This window comes from Haemaphysalis longicornis, unplaced genomic scaffold (genome assembly GCF_048455015.1).
Source record: "Haemaphysalis longicornis isolate Haplotype H1 unplaced genomic scaffold, Haemaphysalis longicornis Haplotype H1 scaffold_9, whole genome shotgun sequence".
In the NCBI taxonomy this organism is placed as follows: domain Eukaryota; kingdom Metazoa; phylum Arthropoda; class Arachnida; order Ixodida; family Ixodidae; genus Haemaphysalis; species Haemaphysalis longicornis.
In genome coordinates, this window is record NW_027526460.1 from 10,589,013 (window position 1) to 10,614,831 (window position 25,819).

The 25,819-nt window shown below is 48.6% G+C and overlaps 2 protein-coding genes across 4 annotated transcripts in view; one reads left to right on the plus strand and one right to left on the minus strand.

Annotated features, from left to right (window-relative positions):
* The window catches only part of Jar (Myosin heavy chain 95F jaguar), a 47,848-nt gene that overhangs the window by 19,791 nt on the left and 2,238 nt on the right, over positions 1-25,819 (plus strand). For all 3 annotated transcript variants that reach the window (XM_077683505.1, XM_077683507.1, XM_077683506.1), the window contains exons 11-26: positions 8,366-8,523; positions 10,822-10,913; positions 11,670-11,742; positions 11,839-12,062; positions 14,678-14,981; positions 15,167-15,297; positions 15,401-15,608; positions 16,181-16,271; positions 17,210-17,360; positions 17,824-18,044; positions 19,279-19,348; positions 19,886-19,935; positions 20,682-20,789; positions 20,877-20,965; positions 21,069-21,206; positions 22,169-22,354. In XM_077683505.1, the coding sequence (XP_077539631.1) occupies positions 8,366-8,523; positions 10,822-10,913; positions 11,670-11,742; positions 11,839-12,062; positions 14,678-14,981; positions 15,167-15,297; positions 15,401-15,608; positions 16,181-16,271; positions 17,210-17,360; positions 17,824-18,044; positions 19,279-19,348; positions 19,886-19,935; positions 20,682-20,789; positions 20,877-20,965; positions 21,069-21,206; positions 22,169-22,354 (2,294 nt within the window). The remainder of the gene's footprint in view (positions 1-8,365; positions 8,524-10,821; positions 10,914-11,669; positions 11,743-11,838; positions 12,063-14,677; positions 14,982-15,166; positions 15,298-15,400; positions 15,609-16,180; positions 16,272-17,209; positions 17,361-17,823; positions 18,045-19,278; positions 19,349-19,885; positions 19,936-20,681; positions 20,790-20,876; positions 20,966-21,068; positions 21,207-22,168; positions 22,355-25,819) is intronic.
* Positions 324-2,026, minus strand: LOC144152273 (uncharacterized). Its single transcript, XM_077683508.1, has one exon. It carries the CDS (start codon positions 1,959-1,961, stop codon positions 462-464), a length of 1,500 nt encoding a protein of 499 aa, XP_077539634.1. The 5' UTR covers positions 1,962-2,026; the 3' UTR covers positions 324-461.

Here is a 25,819-nt window from a genome sequence, read left to right on the forward strand (position 1 = left end):
AGACATTTGCAGCGGTTTTTATTTTACACTGCCATGCTTGAGGCATATACACGACATCTTGGTGAATTGCCTGGCACAACCAAGAAACAAATCACTGATCAGCAATCAAGAAACATGGCACTGCCCTGAAGTTGCCTGTACTGTGTGTCAAAATGATTCAGTCATGTTGGGACAGTGTTTGAATATTTTTTGAACTACCACGCTTTTGGTACAAAATATCACAATCTACTATGATCTACAAAAGCTTGTTTTTTTTCCTTCTTGCTCAAACAAAAAAAAAAAGGCATTATGTACGAAATTTAACACTAACACTATCACGACACAAAATGTACTGTGAGGAATCCAGTGGAGCCAACAGAACAGAAATCGGTGCACACATTGTTTTGATATGCTTGTCAAAACTGAGCTGCTGAGCCAAAATTGCACCCTGAAGAAAATCGACTGCAAAGTCTCCATGCGACCTAAAATGCGCCAGGGCTGTAGTCTTTGGCTGCCTTGCTAGCAGGTGGCTTCTTTGGTCGTTTGCCCTTGCTTTGGTGCGCTTTGGACGCCTTTCGTGTTCGCAGAAAATCCTTTTCAGCTGCCCTTTGGAGGGCTTTCGCACCAGGCTTGAGTCCCAAGGTCTTGCACATTTCTGCATATGCACGCAAGTTGCCGGCGTTGTACCTGCACACTGCCTCGTGTACTGCTGTCTCTACAGTGAACAACGAGGCGTGCTCATCCTTTGAGAGCAGTGACCATATGACCGAGTGCAGGCTTTCTGCGGCATTCTGTGTCTTGCCCCCCTGGCACCTGGCCAGGAGCTGGGGGTCTGACAGACGCTGATATACAGGCAGCAGGGCTTCCGCAACATGCCGTGAAAGCCTGTACTTGTGGGCTGGCTGTGGCTCCCCTTCAGCTTCAGCTGACCGGTGTTTGCACCAGCTCAGGGGGCCAGGGGGACACAGCTCATGGTGCGGCTCCTCATCAGTGGACGTCACGTGGTAAAACGTGGCCATCACTGCCCTCTGCATGTCTGGTACCTCACTGTTGTTGCGCAAGGCCAGACCATAGTATGTCGTCAACTTCTTGATCAGGTCTTGCGTGAGGCCTCCTCTTCCGCCCAGTGGAACTCCCTTCAGTCCCTTCTTGATGACAGCACGAAGTTGGGTTCCCATTCGCTTCTTGACATGGTTTATACAGTCTTCCTTGGTGAGCGGAATGAAGCCATAAACTTCTTCATGGCACAGCGCCAGGTACGTGCGACTGTCGCCATCACAAACGATGGTGGTGTAGCGGAGGCCATTTTTTTCCAGCGAGCGGCCAAAGAGCAGAAGTGCTGCCTCAACTTCCATGCACCCAGCGGCAACATCTGTGTTTTTTTGGCACTGATGCGTCCGTTTCCACTCGTTGTACTTTGGGTCAGTCTCTTTTGGCCCGAGGCTACAGCCGAGACAAAAGTTTGAGAGCACTGCGCAGTCCAGAACAAGTCCGGTGTAGAATTCAATCACGCACCCCACACCAATGTGAGAGGCATGGCCTCGTGTGAGCCACGTGCTGTCATATACGACGGTGATGTTCTTTGACAATGTAACTTCCATCTCAGCATACACTTTTTTGACTGCCTCGACAGCACAGTCAAAAATACTACGTGCAGTGGCTTCTGCTGCTGGCTTGAAGATATTCTTGAGGTGTTTTTGGTATGTTTTGTGGTGCAGGCCACGTTTTGAAATGTTCATGGTCGACCAGAAATCGTTCAGGGCAGTAGCTCCTTTGCCAATCCCCTTCATTGCCTGCATGGACCTTATGTTCACCTCAAAAGTCTTCGCTCCTTCTATTCTTCCCGAAGACCACTGGGAGTGCAGTTTGGTCCCGCAGGAACGGCAAGAAAGTTCCATTTTCGTTGCTAGCCCAAACTCGGCTCCATGTTGCACAAATAAACCTTTCTCCATGCAGACAGGGCATAGTGCATGCTCAACCATGGAGTTCAGGGCCGAGGCCTGAACCAGCAAAAAATGATCATCAGAACTTTCTGGAAGTTCTTCCTGGCTTTTTGTGAAGGTAAGCTTTCGCTCAGTGGCAGACACCTCGCGAAGCGACGCACGAACGCTAGAGGCTTGCGCTTCTGCCGCCTCCGCGGACACATATGCCGGTTCAATGTGCGCCTGAATTGTCCGCAATGTGCTAGGAGTTGAAAACTCGCTTACCGCCGATCCAGGTCGGAACTGGGGTTGCTGCGGAGCCGCAATGCCAGAGATCGTCGACGGCAAACTCAGCGCGGCGTCACGCACCTCGGAGTCGCTCAGGTCGCTGTTAGGTAGCGGAACACTGCATCGGGTTTCAGGAAATCGCGCCTCTGCCGATTTTTGTGATCGCGCACCTTGTTCCGGTCGATGTCGGCGAGGAGAACGCGAGCCTTGTTGCCTCCGATATCGTCGAGGTGAACGTGCGGGGCTCCTCTGATGTACGGTGGCCTCTGGCGAGATGAGTCGTTCCACCGCTGAATCATGTTGATAGTCGCCCGCTGCACCATGGCTTGTTGACTGCCCGAGGTTCGCTCGTTCATCATCGCTCGCTAGCGCAGTTTGAGGAAGGTCACGGGGGCTGATGGCCGCTTGCTCCTCCGCAGAAGAGTCACGCGACTCATGGACATGAGGCGCGGAGAGTCGGCGCCGCTTTGCCGGTTGAACGGGCTTGCGCTTCCTTTTACCGTACGCGAATTTAGTCCGGTACTTTCTTCTTGTGGTATTACCACCCATGACAAAAGCTTCGCTAGCGTAAAACGTCAGAGACAAACGCAGAGTGTAAACTTTCGTTTTTCCGCAGCAGGAGAAGGCGCAAGTTTGCAGACGCTCCCTCGCGCGCGGGAGCGCGGGACGTCGCGGCAACCAATCAGAAGGCGCGTTCAAGGCCGCGCCGCCGGGAGCTATCGCCGGCGCGTGTCACGGGACTTTAATTTTCTTTTTTTTGTCTTCTCACTCTCCCGATTGAGTGAAAGATAGCGACGGAAATGAAAGGACGAAGAGTTGAGCTTTCGATAGAGACTAAAATGGCAGCGCTCTCCGCAACCAAACGCGCGCCGCCATCATGAATAACAGCGATTTTTTGCGATTTCGGAAGCGTTTTCCGCCACCCGCGCGGACGAAATCATTTTTTTCGTGCACTTAGAGTTCGTTTTCAGGCGAGATATTTTGACACAATACAGACCAGAGGTTCTAGATTCCAAAACAACCATTTTCCAAAAATTGATTTTTCCCGCGATTTCCGCGATCCGAAAGCCGCGTCCACCCTGAGCAAGCCTTGTTAGCGGTGCCAGCATACGAGCGTCACGTAAAGCCCACCCTGGTCAAGAAACGCCAAGCACAGCTTACGGACTTTTTCACTACGGCTTGAACATCGAGTGCTGGTGGCAATAAATTGCTCTCCGAAAGTGGTCAAAACGTGTTCATTAGACAGCTGCGATGAGGAGAAATCGGTTTCTTTAGGGCTCAGCGGGCATACAAGTAATTGCTTAAACATTCGCGTGCGCCTGCGTGCCTCCGCAGAACGTCGGTGCCATCCATAACTTCGGCGGCCGTGGTCTACCGTCGGTTTCACTGACACTTTTACAGGCTCTTGTTCGGAACACTTATCTTTCCCTTGGAGTGCTCATGCTGCTTATAAGACTCATCTAATGATGGACGAACAAAATATTAATGTGGTTATCAGTGAGCACAACCTAGAGCAGCAGCACCATGAGCAAAGACGCGTAGAAAAGAAAACACTTGAAGTAGGCTTCGGCAGCCTAAGCATAGAGGGTGCTGGCGTAGGCAACGATAGAGACGTCAAAATGGTGGCCGCACTATTAAACCGTCCATGACCGCTAGCGGTTTTTGAGCAGCTTCTTTAATCGCTTTTAATTGTTGTCAACCGCATAATTCACCGCTTTTCTTTCATTTTAGCCTTTTAAGGGGGGACGCGGCTTTCAACTTCGGAAAAATGACCAAAACATCGTTTTTTTGAAACCCACATATTCGGCTTCTATGTTTCCTATTCTATGCGTCTGCAAAGTTTTTACGCTGAAAAGCGTCGCAAAGTGGCATAAAAAAATAGTTTTGTCAGGCGCGGTGACAAACTATCAGCGCAAAAGGGTGAAAACACGGCAATTTTCGGAGCGCTCTATCTCCGCAACGGTGCCACTGGGCGCGGCCATTTTGATATGGTTAGATCGGCCGAGCGATCGTCTTTCCGGTTCCGCTCGTCTCTTTTATCTTCGTTCATTCACAAACGGCAGAAAAGAAACGACGCACAAACGAAGCTAGAAATAGATGCTGAAGCGCTATTGGTCCTCCGGTCGGGGCGCAGAACAACGACCCTCCTGATTGGATGTCACGGGCGCAACGCAAGATGGCGGCCGCCTGAGCTGCGTAACGAGCGGTTTGAGTTCATTTTCGCCGCTTCGCTCGGCCGAGTTTCTGTTCAATCTGTGGTATTCAACACGGACGTTATCGCGGTGGGAATGCCAGAGATAACGAGCCAGATTATGGGAAGTTGTGTGGCTCGAGAGGAGGAGGTCATCGAACGCTTCGTGGTGCGCGTGACTCTACCGTCGCCAGACCCCGGAGGGTGACGCGGTGTGCGCGCTTGCGATAGCGGTTCGTGAAGTGAACTTTTTGTGATAGCGGTTCGTGAAGTGAACTTTTAGTCGGGTTTGCGATGTTTACACGCTTAGTTATTGCTGTGTTTTGACTGTGGGCTTGCTAGCCTTGAGAAAGAAACGGTCGCCGCGTCAAACGCTGCGGCGCGCACGGGATAGCCGACGCGCATTGGAGCAGCACATGACTGGGCAACCGGTTACGATTGAACGCCAGTAGTTGTAATTAATGCCTGCGACATTAGATTTAATCTTAAAAGCGACCTGACCAGCCATATCAGGTATAATCAAAGTTCGATATGTCGCGGTAAGCGTGCGCTGCGATGCGCGCGAGCCATATCGCCTTTCTTGCGCAACGTTGCACTTGTAATTTTCATGCAAACAGGTTTGAGTTAGTAATATAGGAATAAAAATATGTTCTCTGCATTAAAAATGTACGTTACTGTCGCAGCATTTAACAGTGAGTTTTTAGCGAAATTATTGATACCATTGCTTAGGGCATACTGCAGCTTTGCTGCGAGAAATATTGGATGCCTTGAATGTCAAATGTAGTAAAAAAATATGCTCTTGCATTGAAGTTGGGAGTTATGCAGAATACTCTACCAAGCTTCAAAGTAGCTCATTTTCATCCTTGTGGTATGCAAACTTTTGGCAATGAACACCTTCACGTATGAGTACTAAGTTGCTGTGTCAGGCAGGATGATAAAACATAAAAAAAAGCCAAAAATGTTCAAATTTAAGTAAAAAAAATGCTTAACTTGTTGCCATGGTGACAGCACTGCAAAAGGAGGCTGTTCAGTGCGATACAGCCAACCAGCTAACCTACTTTGCATTGAAAGCCCATTGAAACACATCTCCCCCTTCATTTGGTCTGCAAAGTGGGGTATGTACTCTTCACAGAGGAGCTGGAAATGATGTTTTCTGGAAAGAGAAAGGCTGTAAAAGACACTCCAATTTCAAGGCAAGGCATTCCAGAAGCCCCATGTTCAAAAGGACATGAAAGGCTACAACCGTGACGACTTTTGATAAGTGAAACTTATGTTGCAACTTCGGAAGCCGTTTTCTCAAAACAGTTTTTTTTGCCACCTGTGTCGCTTGTACCAGGGATTTCTTTGTGACCGCTGGGTCTATTTTGATTCCGTTTCTTGCATTACATTCCTTGATGAACAGTTCAGGTCGTGACACTCTTGGTTTTCCAGATTTGTTTTTTGTGATTTTTTATTCAAATAATCGTTCACAGTCAACATGCCTATTGCACATTAACCTCTAAAAAAATGAAAACTAAAAAACATTGTGTTGTAAAAAAAAAATTCTAAAACGGTCACGACCTTGTCCATTCATTTGGGAATGCAAAGCACTTCGAACAAGTTTTCTATCATGTTTTATAAGCCGCTCAAGCTCGGTACAAGCGGAACAGAAAGAAAATTTAATACATAAAAAAGTTTTCAAAATATTAGTTTGAAATTTTTATGGTGTTATCACGGAAGCATTTCCAGTTGCTGTGCCAATTTTCATCAAAATCCACGAAGAAATAAAAAAGTTGATTTTGAAAGCCACGTCCCCCTTTAATCAAATTTGGCCAGAAGATATTTAATGTAAGCTTTCCGCATTAGCGGTAGCACGTAAGCGCTGCTCCACAAAGTGTGTATGCTCTGCTCAAGTCCGTGTGTACTCTGCTCAATTCTCAATCATGGCTTTATCTTGAGTGTCGTGGTTGCATCACGCGCCCATACTGCAGAGCCTTTGTGCATGCAAAAGTATTTAGAAAGCTTTATAGCACCCTTCCGCTGTTGGCCCGCCGCACCTCTTAACGCCGCGGCTAAGCCTACTACTGAATGGACGGAAAGAGGCGTAACTTTGAACCAGCACCTCGCCGGGGTGAAGTTCACGGGGCACGGACGCGGGTTCAATTGACTAACAGCGGCGCTTAGTAGTGACCGAAATGAAAGAAAGAAAAAGTGAAAACCTACTCTGCTATCATATTTAATGAGGCGTTGCGGAAAAAGCGCCGGTTTTACGACGACACGAACTACTGTCGGCTATCCGAATTCCATTGCCTCAGTGTTGAGGCTCTTAATTCACACAATTTTCACGGCCAGTTTTCGTACAAATTTCGCTTTAAGTGGAGAGGTAACTACATAGCAGTTGTTTCTGAGCGATGGGCAAGGTTTTGAAACCTCAATAACTGGTTAAAGTAACTGCAAAATCGAAACCTCGATTTTACGAAATTCTCAATTTAACGAAATTTTCGTCCGCAAGTATGACTTCGTTATATCGAGGTTTAACCGTATTTGTGTGTGTGGGTGTGCATTCTTGCTGTGCATGGAGCACTGAGATCATGTCTTTTTTTTAGGTTCACGTTATTTGCATGCGCCTGCGTGACTGAACTGTGTGTAGCGCGCTTGTAAAGGTATACTTCAAGCACACCTGCCGTCCCGCAAACCTTGCTAGCCCGCAATGCTGAGAATGTTGCACAAGGACTTATGCAGTTTTAGATTGGCTTTAAGTGACACTTTTGGTTTTTTACTGCGGCTGACCCCTGTCACTGGATTCTGGCGGCAACGGAAAAGAAAAAAAGTAAATTTTTGACAACCAAAATAAGAAATGGTGTATGTTTGTGCCATTTCATTGTGCCATTTCATTCAAGCTCTCCTGGGACCACTGAATGGAATTAAATTAGGCAAACAATGAAAGCTAGCAGGGGTTGAATAAGCAGATTTACTGTAAGGCAACAATGGGTTTTTTTTGTGCCTGCCTGGGCATGGGAAGAGCAGTTTGAGATTTGTGGATGTACAGTTTGTTTTGGATCACATAGATGTCTGCAGAAAACTTGCGAGTTGCGTGACTCTGCCGAGAGTGTTTCCTAGGCAGTATAAAACCTGATACCCTTGCTACAAGAGCGTTTTGGCGAGTCGAATGTCATTTGACTCAAAGGACACCTTTGAGCTGCTACGCAACGTTTTTCAAATGCACTTGGTTAAAATGGCATTTGAGTCGAAGGAGCACGACAACTGACCTTTGAGAATCTCAAAGGCCTTTGAAATGCGAATGGTCGTACCCTCGGGCGCAGTTTCTGCCTGCCGTAATAACAAAAACAATTATTTAAGAGTAAAACTAGGTGTTTAACGTGCACGATCTTCATAATTTTTCACTTCTTTTTGTTCACTGTCACGTGCTCTACAATTACAAGGTAACTTGGTATTCTCAACACCCCGGTGAAAAAAAAAAAAAAAAAGAAAACTGGTTGTTTTGTGCATATCCTGCGCGGGCTTGTAGATTGTTATCAATTTGATCACTAGTAATTGTTCTTTTTTTTTTTTGCCTATTTTAACTCTAAAATAAATTTTTGCCAAGACCGAAACATGGCAGCAGTGGTGATACCAAAACATAGCGGGCGAACACGGAAACTTTCAACTGCCTTTCAGGATTGTCATGTAGCTTGACAAAGCTCCTTCCAGTTCAAATGACATTTAAAATTTCAAAGGTCATTCAACTCAAATGTCATTTCAAATGCTCCTGTAGCACAGGTATCAGATTCAGAAATCAGCCACCATTGAGTTCTGTTAGCGGGATGCCTGGCAACTGTTTTGATGTGGGGTGGGATCAGATGTCTGGTGCCCGTTTGCACTGCAAGTTTGCATTTCTGGCTTTGACCCCCATGCATTGTGCAGTCATGTTTTTGTTCTGCGATGCGTGATGCGAGCGAGTCTCTGCATGCCCTCTGGTGTGACCCCTTCCCCCACTCCCACCCAGGGTCCCACTGAAGGCGTACGAAGCGAACAATGCACGCGACGCCCTTGCGAAGGCCGTCTACTCTAAGCTCTTTGACTTCATTGTGCGGCGCATTAACCAGAGCATTCCCTTCAGCTCGTCGTCCCACTACATTGGTGTGCTTGACATTGCCGGATTTGGTAGGCATTCCTTTTGATTTCCGTTTTTTTGTTTCTTGCACTGAGAGTTTGCCCTGTTTTGGTTTACCCCTGTAAATTGCATTGTTTTTGTGATCTATGGAATGGTCTGTTTTGTTTTGAAGTTACTTTGATGGATTTGGGGTTGGCCTGGGTGCTGCAGTTTTGATTAGGACTCACCAATTTATGCAGGGTGTTTTGGCGATAATTCGAACACTTTAAATTTTTTTCCTGACTGAAACACTGCTCTGTTCACACTCAAACTTGACACGAAGGAGGCATTTTATATGGTGTATTTTGTTTGACACCGGGACACCGGGAACTTACCTTTTTATTCTAAAGATAAATAAAAACGATTTTCACCTATGGGAAAATGGCGGCTAATTTGGACGTGCGAGCCAGTGCATGCTGATCTTGGAACGACGGCGCCACCTGGGGTACACAGAGCGAAATGGATGATGGAGCCACGGCAGGAAGGAGCCAAATGGGGTAACAGACGAACAAACAGAAAATGTGTAAGCAAATTTTTTGATCGTCTGCTAGCTGATTTGGCTCCTTCCATGGTAAGAAGGAGCCAAGTGAAGCCACAGTTACTTGATATAGGAGTTGCGAAACTCCCCATATGCCCCATGCATCAAAAAGTGGCCCTACGATTGGTCCACTGCTTTGGATCTTGTTTTACAGTGGCGCCATCTTTTGGTGACAAAATAAACTATACAACTTGCTTCGCCGCTCGACGACCTGTGTGAAAAAAGGTATTTGAGTGCTTACGTAAATTTGTTATGCCAAAGGAGCCCAATGTGCTCAACTATGCAAGTGTTTTATATACATACGAAGCAAAAGTAGTAAAAAGAAATGTGACCATGCTGTCAACCGTCGCTTGCGCACTGTCGTCTGCTGCGCGACCTCTTCGGTCTTGGCGGCAAAAAATAAATAAGTCGCTTTGACGGCTTTATGCAAGCTGAAATTGATTATTTAGAGCCGCTTGATCGGCTACTGGGTTAGTTATGGCATACAATGAGCTGTAGGCCAAATGATAACTCCAAATTTCGTACTTCAGTTTGAACCTATGTTGTGCCGGAGTGCCCGCACAAGTGCCAGTTGGTCGAGGCAGATGTGCGGACGCAGAAACAATTGCAACCTAAAAGCCGGAGTTAAGATAGCAATTAATAACTGAAGAAAGCACAAAAATAAAGAATTATGCCCTTTAACACAAAATTTAACATTAAATTGTTGGTTTGAATAATTAGTTTTTTTTTTTTTTTTTTTTTTTGGATAGCGCATGAGGCGGCTGCAGTGGCGCCACGGTACACACGATCCACAACCCAAGTGCGGGCCTTTTTTTTGAGGCGGAGTTTCGCAACTGCCTACATCGAAGAGCTCTGAAGTGAGGCAGCAGACGATCAGAAAATATGAAGGCAGGTGAGGACACAAATCCAATGTTTTTTGGCAACGATGAACCGAGGAAATATTTTATTGTGATTAGTATCAGCTGTTATGCAACTATTTTTGATCATCGTAAACCAGGGACGAGAGATTTTCTGATCGTCTGCTACCTCATTTGGCCCCCTCCTATCGTGAATCCCGGGGACACTGTTCGTTTCTCTCTGCGTCGTACCCCAGGTGGTGCCATCGTTCCAAGATCAACTTGCACTGGCTCACACGTCCAAATCAGCCGCTATTTCCACATAAGTGAAAATCGTTTTTATTTATTTTTAGAATAAAAGGTAAGTACTGTTGTTGTTCCTGGTGTCACACAAAATAAACCACAAAATGCGACCTTCATGTGAAGTTTGAGCGCAAACCGAGCAGCGGTTCACTCAGAGGAAATTGTTAAAGTGTTCCAATTATCGTTGTAACACCCTGTACTTTCCTGTTAATATTTGCCAATTTAGATTAGCTGTGCATGTGTATGGCCAGCATGACTTTTGGTTGACACCAAATTCAATAGTAGAATAGTGTATGAAACATGCTCACCAATATGGCTGTGAATCAAAACTTAGTTGTTTTTAACAAAATTAATAAATTTAGAACAGTGATTTCTGCTCTGACGTAGAATTTAGTCATAAAAAGTGGGTTTCTATTTTTCAAATAACATTCATGTGACTACAGCATAATGCTCTGCATTATTATTCCATGTATTATGGTCAACTTGTTCAATAATTTATGCGACACTTCCTTTGTTGTTCCCCTTGCGATTACAAGCGCATACTTTTCTTAATGTGCTTTGAGTCAGGTGTCAGATAGAATGTGTGAGCGTGAGCAGGTTTGGGTTGTGAGAGAAGTTTCTGCTCTTTCCAGAATATTTTCAGGTGAACAGCTTTGAGCAGTTTTGTATCAACTACTGCAATGAAAAGCTGCAGCAGTTTTTCAATGAGAGGATCCTCAAAGAGGTAATTGCTTTCATCTTTTATCGACATTTCTGTAGTGAAGTTTCAGTGCATCTTAGTAAAATGATCATCTTGGCAACCGCGGGCGCCACTTTGGGTACCCAACACCAAATGTGTGATGCGGTATGCGGGATGGTGCATTATTTTTTATTACAATCTGTGTCCAAACTAACTCTGTGCGATCGTAGGGGGCGAGCGATGAAAAGAATTTCCTGGGGCAGAATTCTCAGTTTTGTTCATTTGATGTCTGCTTTGAAGTGTTCATTTCTAGTGAGCTGTGATTGGCTGAAAAGCAGATGAGCTGGATGTGACACAGCACAAACGGGGTGGGGCAGCGGTCTCTGTGCATGTCGCTGGTCGGATACCTTGCAAGAGCAACTACGTCACGACTGAAGTGGTCATAGAAGGGACATTTTGAAATCGTGACAACTTAGATTCACGAGGACACAGGTTTGATTCCCGGCCGCGGCGGCCACTTTTCTGATGGAGGTGAAAAGCAAAAACGCCCACGTGTACGAGATTTCGGTGCACGTTGAAGATCCCCAGGTGGTCATAATTAATCCGGAGCCATCCACTATGGCGCGCCTCATCGCCTGCGTTGCATCGGCGTGCTAAACCCTACAATCAGTCAATGTGACAAAGAATTGCGCCCGTGATCTACTTCCGTACGCGGGGTGGCACCTTAGGAGCTTCTCTAGTCAGAGCCCTTCAGTGCAACTTTTCAAGCCAGATTTTTTGTCATCGCTTTGCCTCTTTCAGGAGCAAGCGCTGTATGAAAGAGAGGGGCTGTGTGTCAAGAAGATTGAGTACGTGGACAACCAAGATTGCATTGGTGGGTGGCTTCTACTTCTCTGGCTCTCTCTCTCTCTCTCTCTCTCTTTCGCGGTGTCGAGCCTGCTTGCTTGACTGGTTGGTTGCTGCGTCGCAGACCTGCTGGAGGGCAAGGGCACGGGCATCTTCGACCTGCTGGACGAGGAGAGCAAGCTTCCCCGGTCGAGCCACACCCACTTCACCTCGGTGCTGCACAGCACCCACCCCAAGCACTTCCGGCTGGCCGTGCCCCGCAAGTCCAAGCTGCGCGACCACCGCGAGATCACCGACGACGAGGGCTTCCTTGTGCGACACTTCGCCGGGGCCGTGTGCTACGAAACGGTGCGTGCTGCTGCCTCTGTTCTGTGCTGCAGTGTCAGCTGATGCTCGGGAGAGCTCAGTCTCTTTCTTTTTCTTTTTGATGAGGAGTACATCTCGCGAACTTCTCTGTGATAGCTTCTGTCTGATTACACGATTTTATTATTTGCCGTGAGAGCTGTTGCGGCCACTGTGCTGTATCATCACACTGATGACTTCTTCTGGACGCCTTTATCATCTGCAAGTGCTACTTTTGATTGAAGGGCCCTGTGTGCCCTGTCACAAATTGGGCCACAAAGCGGCCAATAGGTGTTGATGAGCTGAGCCTGTTGTGAATTACTTAAGACTTCCTGCGCGAGAGCGCACATGCTCGCGCGGCTTTGCCAGCAAGGCGGTTTCCCCAGGTCAGCGGCGCCGGGCAGTTAGCCCTAATGGCGCTGCATGGGTGGCATGGGGACTCACTCGGTCCCTACACTATGTAGTACATGGATGCCTTCTCAAATGTGCAGGTGCAGGCTGATTTTCAGTGCCAGCAATCCTCAGTGCCTACACCTCCGGTGCATACCTCACATTGGTGCCGTCGTCAGGGCCCCAATTTGCAAACAGGGCATTAATCTATTCTGGCCACATAATTATCAGTCCAGGAATCTCGAGGGGGGGGGGGGGGGGGGGGCAGCAATCTGGCATTGGTTTTTTCATATGCAGTGAAGACCGCTTTTAACTTATGTTGCGGGAGCCGCGAAAATCTGCACTATAAGTGGAACCGCACTGTAAAAAATGCATGTGCGGATCCAATCAGATCGCAATCTACCTTTCAATCATTCTTTTTTTATCCACTCAAACAAAGGCCACTAAAAAAAAGAGGCTTTTTTTTTTTCTCTTTTTTTTTCCCACTACGAGCTGCTGCCCGGTCTTACAAACCGCGAGCACAGCTTTAAGTTTGTTTGCGTTTGGGTTTTAAGGGAGCACAGCTGGGTTTCTTAGTGTCTATGAATGGATGCCGCGGGACATGATAAGAACGCAAGCTGGATTTTTAGTCGACCAGATTTAGGGGAAATCCCGGAGGTAGAGTAAGTTTCTGCGAAGGAAAGTTTGACATCCACCTGAATGCAGCCATACGGCTACAAAGGAAAGCTATACAGCTTTCTCAGAAACTTCGTAGTTGAAGAAAAATTTGTCCTGGTCCAGGACCTTGCATTTGCAATGCTGAAGGCACAATGTACAGGTAGTGGCAACCTCGGGCATCGCGGCTCACTATCTCCAAATGTTCAAAAAGGGGAAGGGCAGTTGCTGATCTGCATGAAGTTTTAATAGAAACAACTTACCAGGCGCAGAGGGGGGTAGGAGGGGTGGCTCGCTATCTTCTGAGGTGCGTCAAGCAAGGGAAACTGGGGTAATTGTGTGAGTGCAAATGGAACACGCCAATGAACAGGTGCCCTTTTTTTTTTAGATGCGAAGCATCTCATGCTCGGGGCTGTGTCCCTCCCTCCCTTGTTGTTGTCCGCCGTCCGCACTCTACTGTGCATACGCGTCTCTTCAGACCCATCAGCGTTTAGCCTGACGTCAGCGCAGTCCATTATAAACAAAAGAAATAGTTAGGCGGCACCCGGTTTCGATCTTACGACTCTCTGGCCGCAACGGGAGGTACATGGCGCCCTTCCCACTGCGCTACAAACCGGGACGGGAGCATGTGCTGCGAAACGCGCCTTATGTCCTTGACTCATTCAAACTACGTCAAGAAGCTACTGATATAACGAAGGCACGCGAAGCCGAACGTCAATGGAAACGACGAACTGAAAACTTTAGAGGAGGATGTTGAATTTCCTGCGGGAAAGCTGTGGCGGGGAGCACCACGCGCCTTGCAGCTCAACCAGAGAAGAGGACGAAGAGGGCGGACAGCGAGGTAGGAGCGTGAGCACGCAATAAAGAAAGACGAGAACCAGGAGGTGTTCGATCAAGTAACGCGGGTGTCGGTCTCTTCGCTGTCTCTACATTTCTCTACGTTTCTCTACATTTCTCTGTCTCTACATGGGGGTTCACACTACATTCCCATTCGTGCTCCGATAGATGAAACAACATAACGGCAACACAATGGAACCTACACAGAACCCCCATGATGCTTTGCATCCTCCTCATGGTTCCCCACGGGAAGATGGTGTAATTTTTTTTTTTTTTTTTTTCTGTTTCAAAGTTAGAGGGGAGCAGGGAGCACGTGCCACATCGGATGACTGATTCCGTGTTTTTCTTCTTTCTTGCGACCCGAAAACGATGCCCCAGCTGCGCCAGTTGATCAGTGGACCCGCCAGAAATCCGCACTATAAACGGTATTGTGTTTTGGGCAGCCGCGTTTTCAGAGGCATGCTTATGTGTTGAGTTCTATGGGAGGCAAACCAGTGGTCACAAAAACTCTCGTTATGTTCGTTCCTACACTATAAGTGGTCACATTATAAGTGGTCTACACTGTACTTCCATTGCACTTCCTTTATTGCTATGGCGTGGGCAATCCTCGTACTCCCACGGACTGTGTGCAGTGAGTCTGTGACTGAGCCGAAGGGCACTTCTAGTTACCGTGTTAAAAGGCATAGGGAATTCCGAGTGACGTTCTCGTCTTCTCCCCCCCCTCTCCCCTCCTTATCCAGGCCAAGTTTGTGGAGAAGAACAACGACGCGCTGCACGCCTCCCTGGAGGGCCTGGTGCAGGAGACCAAGAACAGCTTTGTGCGGACCCTGTTCGAGGCCGAGGCGGGCAGCAAGCCTGCCTCGGCCTGCAAGGGCAAGCTGAGCTTCATCAGTGTGGGCAGCAAGTTCCGCAGCCAGCTGCACGCGCTCATGGACAAGCTGCAGCAGACGGGCACCCACTTTGTGCGCTGCATCAAGCCCAACCTGCGCATGGTCGACCACTGCTTCGAGGGCGGCCAGATCCTCTCCCAGATCAAGTGCTCCGGTGGGTGGTGCCCCTTCCGACAGAGATGCCAGCCGTAGCTCTCTGGGCTTTTAAGCGTGCACGTGTAATGTTACTGCTGGGAGGGTTAAAGTGGCTAGGTACCAGTGGGGATGAGTTCAAGAACTACTACAAGCATTGCAGTGGGCCATTGTGCAACCGTTTGTTACTCCGTGCCCCCCCTGCAGGCATGACCTCTGTCCTGGAGCTGATGCAGCAGGGCTATCCGTCTCGGGCCCCCTTCTCGGACCTGTACAACATGTACAAGCAGTACCTGCCGCCTGAGCTTGCCAGGCTGGACCCCCGGCTCTTCTGCAAGGTGAGGAGGTGTGCCTCGGGCGGCCTGTTTGGGGGGGGGACTCGCTGCTGTAGCGTTAGTCCCGCGAGTGGGGACGGGTGGCTGAGTCGAGCCACACGTGCAGGCGCTGTTCAAGGCCCTGGGCCTGAACGAGCGGGACTTCCGCTTCGGGCTGACCAAGGTGTTCTTCCGGCCGGGCAAGTTTGCCGAGTTTGACCAGATCATGAAGTCTGACCCCGAGAACCTGGCCCAGCTGGTGCGCAAGGTGCAGAAGTGGCTGCTCGTCTCCCGCTGGAAGAAGGCCCAGTGGAGCGCCCTGGCCGTCATCAAGCGTGAGTTGCATAGCGGGGCAGGCTGACTGGGATGGGTGGCAGCTGGGATAAGTTGCAGGGCACGTGTACAGGAAGAGCGAAAGGTGGTGTGAGATAAAAGTTTTGCATAAAATAAAAAGGCATCATATTGCTCACCTAAAGAGGAGGCATTATTGCATCACTGCATTTGTAGTTCAGAGCACAAGAGTGCAGTGGCCAGTTTCAAGTGACCACTACAAGTGTACCACTTTAAGTTCTGAATGAACCTGGAGCTCGTGACTATGGTCGTCACAACACAATAAGTGTGGATGCACCAGTTTCGTCATGATGCCTTCATGCATAGCTTTTCACACACTGTGTACAGAGATGGTGAAACATTGCATTTTGATAGGGGCTGCTGCTCATTAACCGCTGTGGTGTGCACTGGGCTTGTAATTTTTGTGGCTGCTGCCACACCGTGGGCCATTTTATTCCCTGCCCCCTCCTTGCCCCTCTTTTGGCATTTGATGGCTTGTACCGGTGCTGCCTTTACCCCTTGATTCAACTGGGTGTGCACAAGGCATTTGACCCTCTGTGTTGTCTTTCTGCTGCAGTCAAGAACAAGATCATCTTCCGACGAGAGAACCTTGTGGTGATCCAGAAGACGGTAAAGATGCACCTGGTGAAGCGGAAGTACAGGCCAAGGTGGGTGGCCTCTGTGTTTTCCCTATGCTTTACTCGGGTACCACTTATTGTTCATTGGTTCGTTTTGGGCTATACCAACAGGGATGAAAGGCTGTGGACTTGTACACTGCGGGTATAGCAGCTATTTCATTCTTGTGCAGTTCTTAAAGTTACAGCAGCTGCATTTTGCTGGGAAGTATTTTGTTTGCGTTTTGATGCAAGTGTTTGCAGATTGTCACCTTTGAGAACACGTTATCTTTTTGCACTGTTGTGGACGAATTAGCAATTGGCTGAACGTATGAATGGGACTTTTGGAAATTTCAGTTGGTGGGAATTAATGCGATTGTGCTCAATGGCAACATAGGCTTGTTGCAGTTCGTTACTCAAAGGAACAGCACCATTGTTTCACCTCCATTAACCAAGATCATTCAGTTTGTGCATTTGTTCTCCTATTGTTGTGTTCCCATTTAGTTTAAAAAAAACCTGATGCCTTTAGTTTCCAACTACTGCGAAAAGCAAAAGCGCCCGTGTGCCTAGATTTAGGCGCTCGTTAAAGATTCCCAGGGGGGTCGAAATTAATCCGGAACCCTCCACTCAGGTGCACCTCAAGCCCAGGGGTAGCTTCGGCGCATTAAACCCCACGATCAATCAGTTTGCAGCTACAAAGACAGCAGAAATAGGAAAACCGGTTGAAATTAACAATGTTCTTTCCATGTAAGTTTGAGAAGGTTCAGCCGTGACGCTCAGTTCTTCACCTGTCGGCAGTTTGCATTGTGCTGGGATTTTGGAAACACCCGTTCAGCTGAGAAACATGTAATAGGTGGCCTTCAGTGTGTCAATTATTGAGGTGTCGTTGGTGGGCACTTGGCAAAACTGCATGGCAGGCACAGCCTGCCTTGGCGGTCACACCCAGTGGGCACCGTGCGAGTCCGTGGAACCCCCCTCTGGACGAACCGCAGGTACCGGTGCATGATGAAGCTGCGGGCGCTGTGCCAGCAGGTGCAGCAGATGTCCAGCCTGGCCGCCCAGCTCAAGAAGGATGGCCAGCAGAGCCGGGCTGAGATCCAGGCCCTCGAGGCACGCATTGCCGGCACCATGAAGCGCATCAAGGTGGGCAGGGACAGGGCCGGGCACTTCTTTGTATAATGCACCGGTTACAAAACTCCGCTTCGGAATCCGGCACCCCTGCTGCGCTGAAGCTGAGGAGCAAGTGTATTGTCGCGGCACCTATCTAGGGACGAAAATTGCACTTTGCTACACATTCACATGCTTGCACAACCTAACAAATAAAGCTTACTTTTCAAATTAGTAAGCATTAAATTAGGTTATACTTTCCATGGTTCTTCTTTTATGACTCATGGCAGCAGCCGCAAGCACTTGAGTGACACTTCAGTGTTCTACTGACAGGTGACAGGTTAGTCAACTTTCCCCGTGCATGCCCCTGTTTGCTCCCAGCGCAGAAGCCAACCCCTACCGGTTTTGGATGCATGGGAACTTATGGGGAGTTTCGCAACTGGTGCATGGTATTGAGTGTTGCGGGGCCGTCTCGCGAGCTCTTTGAACGCTGCCGCAGGAGGGCAGCATTGGGGGGCCGGTCGAGATGGAGCGGGAGCAGAACGCGCTGATCCTGGCGGGCACGCAGCTGATGAACGCCCTGAACCAGCGCATCCAGCAGCAGAAGGTGGCTGAGGAGCAGGAGCGCATGCGCCGCGTCCAGGAGGAGATGGAGCGCGCACGCAGGCACCGCGAGGAGGAGGAGCGCCGCAGGAAGGAGGAGGAGGAGAACCGGCAGAGGTGGGGCTCCTCCCTCGTGGAGAGAGGGGAGGAACATTTGTCATCATCTTCATCATCCTATCATGCCCACTGCAGGGCAAAGTCCTCTCCCATGGATCCCAAATTATCCCGGTCCTGTGCTAATTGCAAACAATTTATCCCCGCAAACTTCCTTATCTCATCAGCCCATCTAATTGCGTTAGAACGGTGGTTTGGGCTAGTTGGTGCATACTTACTGAAATTCAAAACAGCGCAAACAGACGGGACAAGAAACGACACACTGCGCTGACTAGCGACTGGTTGGTTTATTCCGCGGCTTGCGAAATATACAAGGAAGGAAGGCGAGAAGAAAACACGATAAAAAAGAAGTGCATCGAACAATACACACAAAACATAAGATCTATACTCATGCATTGACCAAGTGTTATCAATGCTGATACAGCGCAGCGATATAAGACGTGGCCAGAGGCGTGAGGCAAGGAAAGGCAATCCTGAACAGTGAAGCTTATTTTTTTTATGAATCCAGATAGCGGATTTTCTTACTTAGTAATTCAACAGACGGCTTACTAACACAATCACCGCCTGCCGTGTGAATGAGGCAAGCTTCATAGATTTCACGCTCACGTTGATCCTTATACGTTCGTGGTCATGAGTGTGGCAAGGTTGCTGCCAGTACCTGTTCTTTTAATGCTACGCATTAAAAGAAAGAAGGCGGCTATTGGCGAGCGCGAGGCTACCGCCTTGTTGCCTGTTTCACCGTATGCAACATCACTACCGTAGTTGGATAACACCTCTGCAAAAAAAGTCCCAAGTATCCTGTAGTTTTCATTCCAAGATGCCACATCACATCCTGCCTGTGCAGGCTTGCCACCAAAAGCAAGTAGGGCATTGAGTCATTGGTCGCAGTAAAATATTACGTCATGTGGTATCCTGGCGCCTGCTTTGTGCACATGATAAGGGGGGGGCACACAGAAATTTGGGAGCAATCACCTCCGGGCCTGGAAAGAAAACTGTGCTGCCAGATGGCCAAGAAGTTTTCCCTATTCTCAGGGTCTATCTCCTTTAGACAATTCCTGTCCCTTTGTCCACTCACTGGGCTTGAGTTTCTTAGGGGCAGCAGCCATACTCCGAACCTGTTTAGACTGCTAGCCGACGGACGAAAACGTCCTTTTGGTTACCGAGGCGCTTTCTCTGATGTGCCTGCCAAATGCCTGCCAAAAATGGCATTTGGTGAACGCGTTGTTTTTTTGTCCAGGAAAATCCAGATGGAAGCTGTTCGAAAGGCTGAAGAGAAGGCGAAGCAGTTGGAGGATGCCCGGCTAGCGGTAAGAGCGAGCCTTTTTGTGCACCCCACTGAGCAGCACGTCGCGCATCTCTTCATTGGATAAGCTCTTGAACAGAGATTGTAGCACATCAGTGACGTCGATTAAGTGTGGTAAATTAAATGGTTTTAATGGGAACATGCGCAGGTGTGGACCCTTCACAAGGGCAAATGGGGGGCGGGCAACCAAACATTTCAAAGCGAACCAGTGTCCAAAATTTAGTGCACTTTAACGTAATGCAACGTTAGGCTACCTAGAGTTAATGCCAAATAATCAAAGAAAAAGTTGAGGGAAATTAGTAGCTGAAGTATTGTACCACTGAAAAAAGGAATGTGGACAAATCTGATCTTTCAGTTGCGAGATAATTGTTTTGTAGTTGCTGTAACTTTTCTTGATTGACTGCCTTTCATTTGACATTTGGAATGTGCGGATAAGTGGACAGCAAGGGAGCCTGGATAGATATAAAGTTGTCTGTGTTCACGCAGATTTGTAAAAAAGTGCAAAGTGTTCAAAATGTTTTTTTTTCCCCTTGTTCCTCAGAAAGCAATGCAGGAGAAGCTTGTTTTGGAGCAGCAAGAGGAGCAGATTAGGTATGCAAATCCTGCTGTAATCATTCTGTCTGCCTTGCCTTTTTACTTAAAAGAGTACTGAGACGAAATTTCAAAGTTGAGAGAACTGTAAAAAGCTTGCTTTGTAAATGGAGGTATCTACGTGAAAGTTTGAACTGTAAACGTTCAGTGTGACATATTCTAAATCAACCTGATTCTTTACATGCCCAAAGAAGCTCACAACGATGCCCTTTCGACATCGGCACCAGCATGACACGTTAAGCACCACTCCCCAAATTGCCAATGTTACGACTGCCGTGATGTAGCCAAGGCGCTGGCGGTTGTTGGTGTGCACTGCTGCCCCTTGTGTATCCCGTCACAGGTTTGGCATTGACGTTATGCTGCCCGGGCGCATGCGACCGCAATTAGTCTGGATGCAGTCACTCGCTCTAGTGTGCGCATCCAGACCAGCCGTGGTACGATGAACACAGTGACGTCAAGAGCGCTGTCCTGTCATGGCAGCCGCTTCTGTGTTCATTTTATTGAAACCAAAACTGACGCAAATAAATGGGGCTGTAAATAATTTACATTGCAATCGACCATCTAATGTGCCATTCTGTGATTGCTGGGCTGGTAGACACCCATAGCAGCAAAAACAAAGTAACACGAAAACTTCATATCAGAACTCCTTTAATAAGCCTCTCACCAGCGTGATGGAATCATGTTGTTCCTTCCTTCCCTCTAAGTGTGAGTTCCTCGAAGTGAGCGTGTTTTCTCAAATGGCGCAGGAACCAACAAATTGAGCAGGAGTCTCGCGACCACGAGCTCGCCCTTCGCCTCGCCCAGGAGAACAACAGCGTGGTAGAAGATGTGGGCACCCCAGTGTTGCCCGTCAGGTATGTGTGACGAAGCCTTTTTTCCACTGGGATTGCAGACAAGTGGATCGCAACTGACAGCTGCTATGGTGCTCTCGATGCCTGCAGATCGCAGGGCAGGGCCAAGTCGGAGGGCAAGTTTGACCTGTCCAAGTGGAAGTACTCTGAGCTGAGGGATGTCATCAACACGTCTTGCGGTGAGGGAGAACTCGTGTTTTGTTGTGTGTGAGCACGAACCGTCTTGTGGCGCGTTGATGATCGCTCAGTGTGTGCGTGACCCTCTTGTTGTTGTCTTTGTAGACCTCGAGCTGCTGGCGGCCTGCCGTGAGGAGTTCCACCGGAGGCTCAAGGTCTACCATGCCTGGAAGAGCAAAAATGCCAAGAAGGGCGCCGGAGATGCCTCCCAGAGCCGCGTTCCTGTTGCCCTCCAGAATGGAGGTATGGCGGCTGCGAAATGTGCACTGCGGTGCAATGAATTAAGTTCTACGGCGAAAATGTTAGGTCTCTACCTTTCGTGGAATGCATTGTGAGGTACAGAAAATAGGAGCTTGAGGAGGGCTCTGAGAGTGGGCGACGGAGCGCAGCTCTGGAGGAGGGTGGGCCACTGGCACATTGGTCAGTATGAGCGGTAGGCTTCTGGCAATTGTGAGCCAGCGGAACGAGCTTTGGAGGGTGCTCCAGGGGGATGGTAAAGGGGTGACGGGTGCGGCCGCAGAGTTCAGCAGGAAGTTGAACAGCAAATAACAGGAGGTCCGACTGGGCTTTTGCCTTCACATTTTTGGAAAGTTCTAAGCATCCCCCATAATAGGTAATTTTTAAAGCATTTACTACTTCCGTCTAGCAGTTTCGCGTAGGATGCGCAAGTTAACCTTTTGACCAGAGACACACCCCTCAAAGCGCATCGCGTGATTCACTGGGCCCGCTGTTGGCACTGTGCTCAGCTCAACGTAGCGGCAGTGGTCGCGACAGGAGTGGCCGTTAGCTGATCCACAGCGGACCAAACCCGCAGCCTCCCACGCATGCGCCGCTGGGTCTTCTCGGGCTATGGACTCATCTTGCGCTGTGTTCGCTGTGAAAGAGGAACGCCGAGAACGAAAGCGAGGCCGGGCCTCCTTCTTTGAGCATTGCCCGGGGCTGAACGGCTTTGAGCTGTGGTCGGTAATACAGCTACATCAAAAGTTAACCAAGCGAAACCAAGACTCAACCAGACTAAGCCAAGCCCTTGCTGAGCTAAGCCACAACCTTTTCTTTTTTTTAGCCTTCCTGTGCCAAGTGTTCCGCTAACCTTGCATCCGTGCTACGTTGGTTGGCTAGCCCTGCTTTTTTTTGTCTTTCCGATATGTGTGAAAAGGTGTGTGGCAGCCGCTTTTCTCCCCTCGTTTTCTGCCCACTCTGCGCAGGCGCCCACTCTGTGTCGCCGGGACCCCAGGGTGGCGCGGGCGAGGAGGGGCGGCAGCGCTACTTCCGCATCCCCTTCCGCAAGGATGGCAGCAGCAGCGGCCTGTGGTTTGCCCACTTTGACGGGCAGTACATCGCCCGCCAGATGGAGCTGCACCCGGGAAGGCCCCCCGTCCTGCTCCTGGCAGGTGAGCAGGGGGAACGGCTGACCCACGGCTCATTCACGGGCTCCGTAGGGACCGAGCACAATTCGAGGAAAGAATAAAGACAGGAAAGAGGCACTTGTCGTCTCTTCTTGTTCTTGTCCTTATCCTTTGCTTTGTTTGAGTTGTGCTTGGCACTTAACCGGAATTCCGACAAAGTTCCAACAAGCCCGCATAGACACCTTAATTCAGTCCATGGGAGTCCTGGCATATGGTGCCTTTGCGGGGTATGGCTAGTTATGTGCAATTTGTGTTTCTTTTTGCATTGTTCCTGTGAAGCTGGCTTGCATAAAATGCCATTGGAGGATGGACAGGTGCAGCTTACAAACATGATTCACCAATGCCGATACGTTTCTGGCATCACATCTTACTTTATTATGTCTCTGTCTTTGGGCCAGTCAAACATCAGATGTGGCAAAGATACTTTTTCTGCTGTTTTGTTCTTCCTGTAAACATACCTCTTTGCATGTGCTTGTGCAGGTGGCATACTTGTACTGCTTGCATAATTGGGGAGGAAGCGGGAATGCGGTCTTGTGGCTTGTCACTGAGGCTTCAAGAGTGATGTCAAGAAGCAGTTTTTTCTATCCATTTCTTAACCTTTTTTTTTTTTTACTGTTCTCTTTGGTTGTTAGCTAGACTATGTGAAACAAGCTTGCATCTGCAGCTGCTGTTATTTCCTAAAATATTTCGTTGCTAAAGACACAGGCGCAAATACAGTCGAACCACGCACAGTGAATGCCACTCCAACGATATTTCCGCTTCAACAAATTATTTCCAGTTCCCCGTCAGCTAGCCATAGAGTTCAATGCAGCAGATTCCTTGCTACAACGAACCAATTGTCTTGCTTGTTTCCGCTGCAACGAAATTTTCGCTCAGTGCAGCTGGGTTTGAACTTTTATTTTACGATAAAATAATCATAACGCCAGTTGTCTGTAGCTTTTTATACATTCAGAGCACTTTGTTTCACTGCTTTCACCGAAAATGTGCGCTGTGGGCCGACACCACCACCCACAAACAAAAACAAACTCATAGATGGACGCCATTGTTTGCTGGCGATAACATTGTGGCTGGCCATCTTTACATGAGACACAGGCCTGGTTCGCCAAGCCGGAGCTACAGCCAATCCGTATCCAATTGAAATCGTGTGAATGTGCCCTGCTGTGTGCCCTGCTGAGTAGCTGTCATTGCAGTTTTCATTCTACCAACCTTCAAAGTCAAAAGCAATAATAATGTTTTCATGTGTAGTCTTGAACCCGCGTTGCCTGATCATAATCGTGAGTGCGCGCTCGCGGTATATTCAAGCGCTGCGTGCTCAGTCAGAGGATAAGATAATGGACACTGCTTCTGTCACAAGCGAGAGGGGGACTTCCGATGGCCCACCAGCTCTAATCAGTTCAATAGATATGCCTTGTTGTACAGCAATATGTTTTCTGACTGCATTTCTCTCCCCTCCCCAACATGTAACACCCCCTTTACCTGCAGGTAAAAAACAGATAAGCACTGGTACGTTTGTTATCCAAATAAACACAATGTAACTGCGCATCACTTTTCTTGCTAAAGCTTGCATTATGCAGTCAATGATGCAGATAACATATGGGGCTCTTTTTCTTGCCCTTACGTCATGTGTTGGGGCTGGTTTTGCCTTTGAGAATTTCCGCTTCAAGAAAATTTTTCGCACGTCCCTTTGGGGTCGAGGTAGTTGGATTGGACTGTATGGCAATGTGGAAAAGAGTTTGAGGCTAACTGTAGGGAAAGGTTTCCCCTTTTGAAAACCCTGTTTCCATATGGTCTGCCTTTAAAGATAGCGAGGTACAAAACATCGCAGCCTAAATGCTTTCATGCACGCCGCAAGCGACCAGTAAAGATTGGCGACATTGAAACCAAAATTGAGAAGAGCACAGCCATTATGACCAGGCTGGGGTGACGTTTCAGCCGGTTGGCAGACCAAGCACCTGGCTGTCTGGTATGTCACTTCCGCTTCATGGCTGTTTGCGCGACCTGCCAGCAGGTGCAGTGTTATCTGTAACGGAGCTTGTTAGCAAGGTATTTTACGAAGCTACAGTGGAACCCCGATTATACGTCCCCCGGATTTACCCGTGACCCGCTTCTTACGATGGATCACTACGGTCCTGGCAAACTCCCCAAAGCATTAAAAAACCCCAATCATGTGCATGTGGTCCGCTTCATACGATGGCGGACACTGGCAAGGATGAACTGGCCTTTTTCCCACCTTCTAAGCTACTTCGCCGCCTTGTCAACCGCGACCTCTATTTCTGAGTGACGCTGCTTGATGTACAAAGGTAAACAGTACACAGCGGGCCCGACGACTTGCTGAACAGAGTCAAGCGTGCGGGTGGGTGGGTGATGGCAGGCGGGAGCTTAAACATCGACAGCTCCGTGTGGCCGGCGGACTGCTAATTTGAAGCTCGACGGACGTGAGAACACATACACAATACCCCACAACAGTTACCAAACTCCTGCTTTCCTCCCCTGCTTGATCCACATTTCTTCCTTTAAGGGGGGACACTGTTCTTGAAACAGCTCCTTTTAATTTTTAAGTAAACTCTGTGAAACTTGCCAGTCTTGCTGCTTTTTTACTACCGATTTCAAATACAGTCGAATCCCGCTACAACGAAATTGACGGGACGTACGAAAAATTTCGTTGAAGCGAAAATTCGTTGAGGCGAAATCTGCCCCAACACACCACGGAAAGGCCAGAAAAATAGCCCCGTACGTTTCCGCAACATTGGCAGCATAATACAATGTTTAGAAAAAGGAGTGACGCGCCATAACTCATGTTTATTCGGATAACAAACATACCAATGGTTATCTATTTTTTCACTGCACCCAAAGAACGCGTTACGGAGGGGGGTGAAGATATGCAGGCGCAAAACGTATCGCTGTACAACAAGGCGTGTCCACCGAGCTGATTACTTGCCGATAGCTGCTAGGCCGTCGTCGGAAGCCCCCCTCTCGCTTGTGGCAGGAGCAGTGCCGTTATCGTATCCTCCGACAGGGCACGGCAGCTACTGACCTTGGCAGGCAAGACGCGCGCTTGCATTTAACATGACCGCGCGCTCGCGACTAAGATAGGATGACTAGGCTTCAAGACCAAACACGCAAACATGACTTTTGCTCTTGTCTATGAAGAATGGTTGAAGGAAAACGGCAAGGACAGCTGCTCACAACGCATACATGACGGCACCGCGCCAGCAGCGGAGCACATTCATGCAATTTCAACTGGGTACGGATTGGCTGTAGCTCTGGGGCTCCGCCTTGGCGAAGCGGGCCTGTGCCTCGTGTAAAGACGGCCAGCCACATTGTTATCACCATCAAGCAATGGCGTGCGCCTGAGTTATTTTTGTTTTGTTTTAGGTGGCGGTGTGGTCGCAACGCGCATGTTTTCGGTGAAACTAAGCGTCCTGAATGTATAAAAAGTTACAGATAGCT

What these genes read in the sequence shown, in the direction of transcription:
- LOC144152273 (XM_077683508.1), bottom strand. Translation starts at nt 1,961, where the DNA reads ATGGTTGAGCATGCACTATGCCCTGTCTGCATGGAGAAAGGTTTATTT.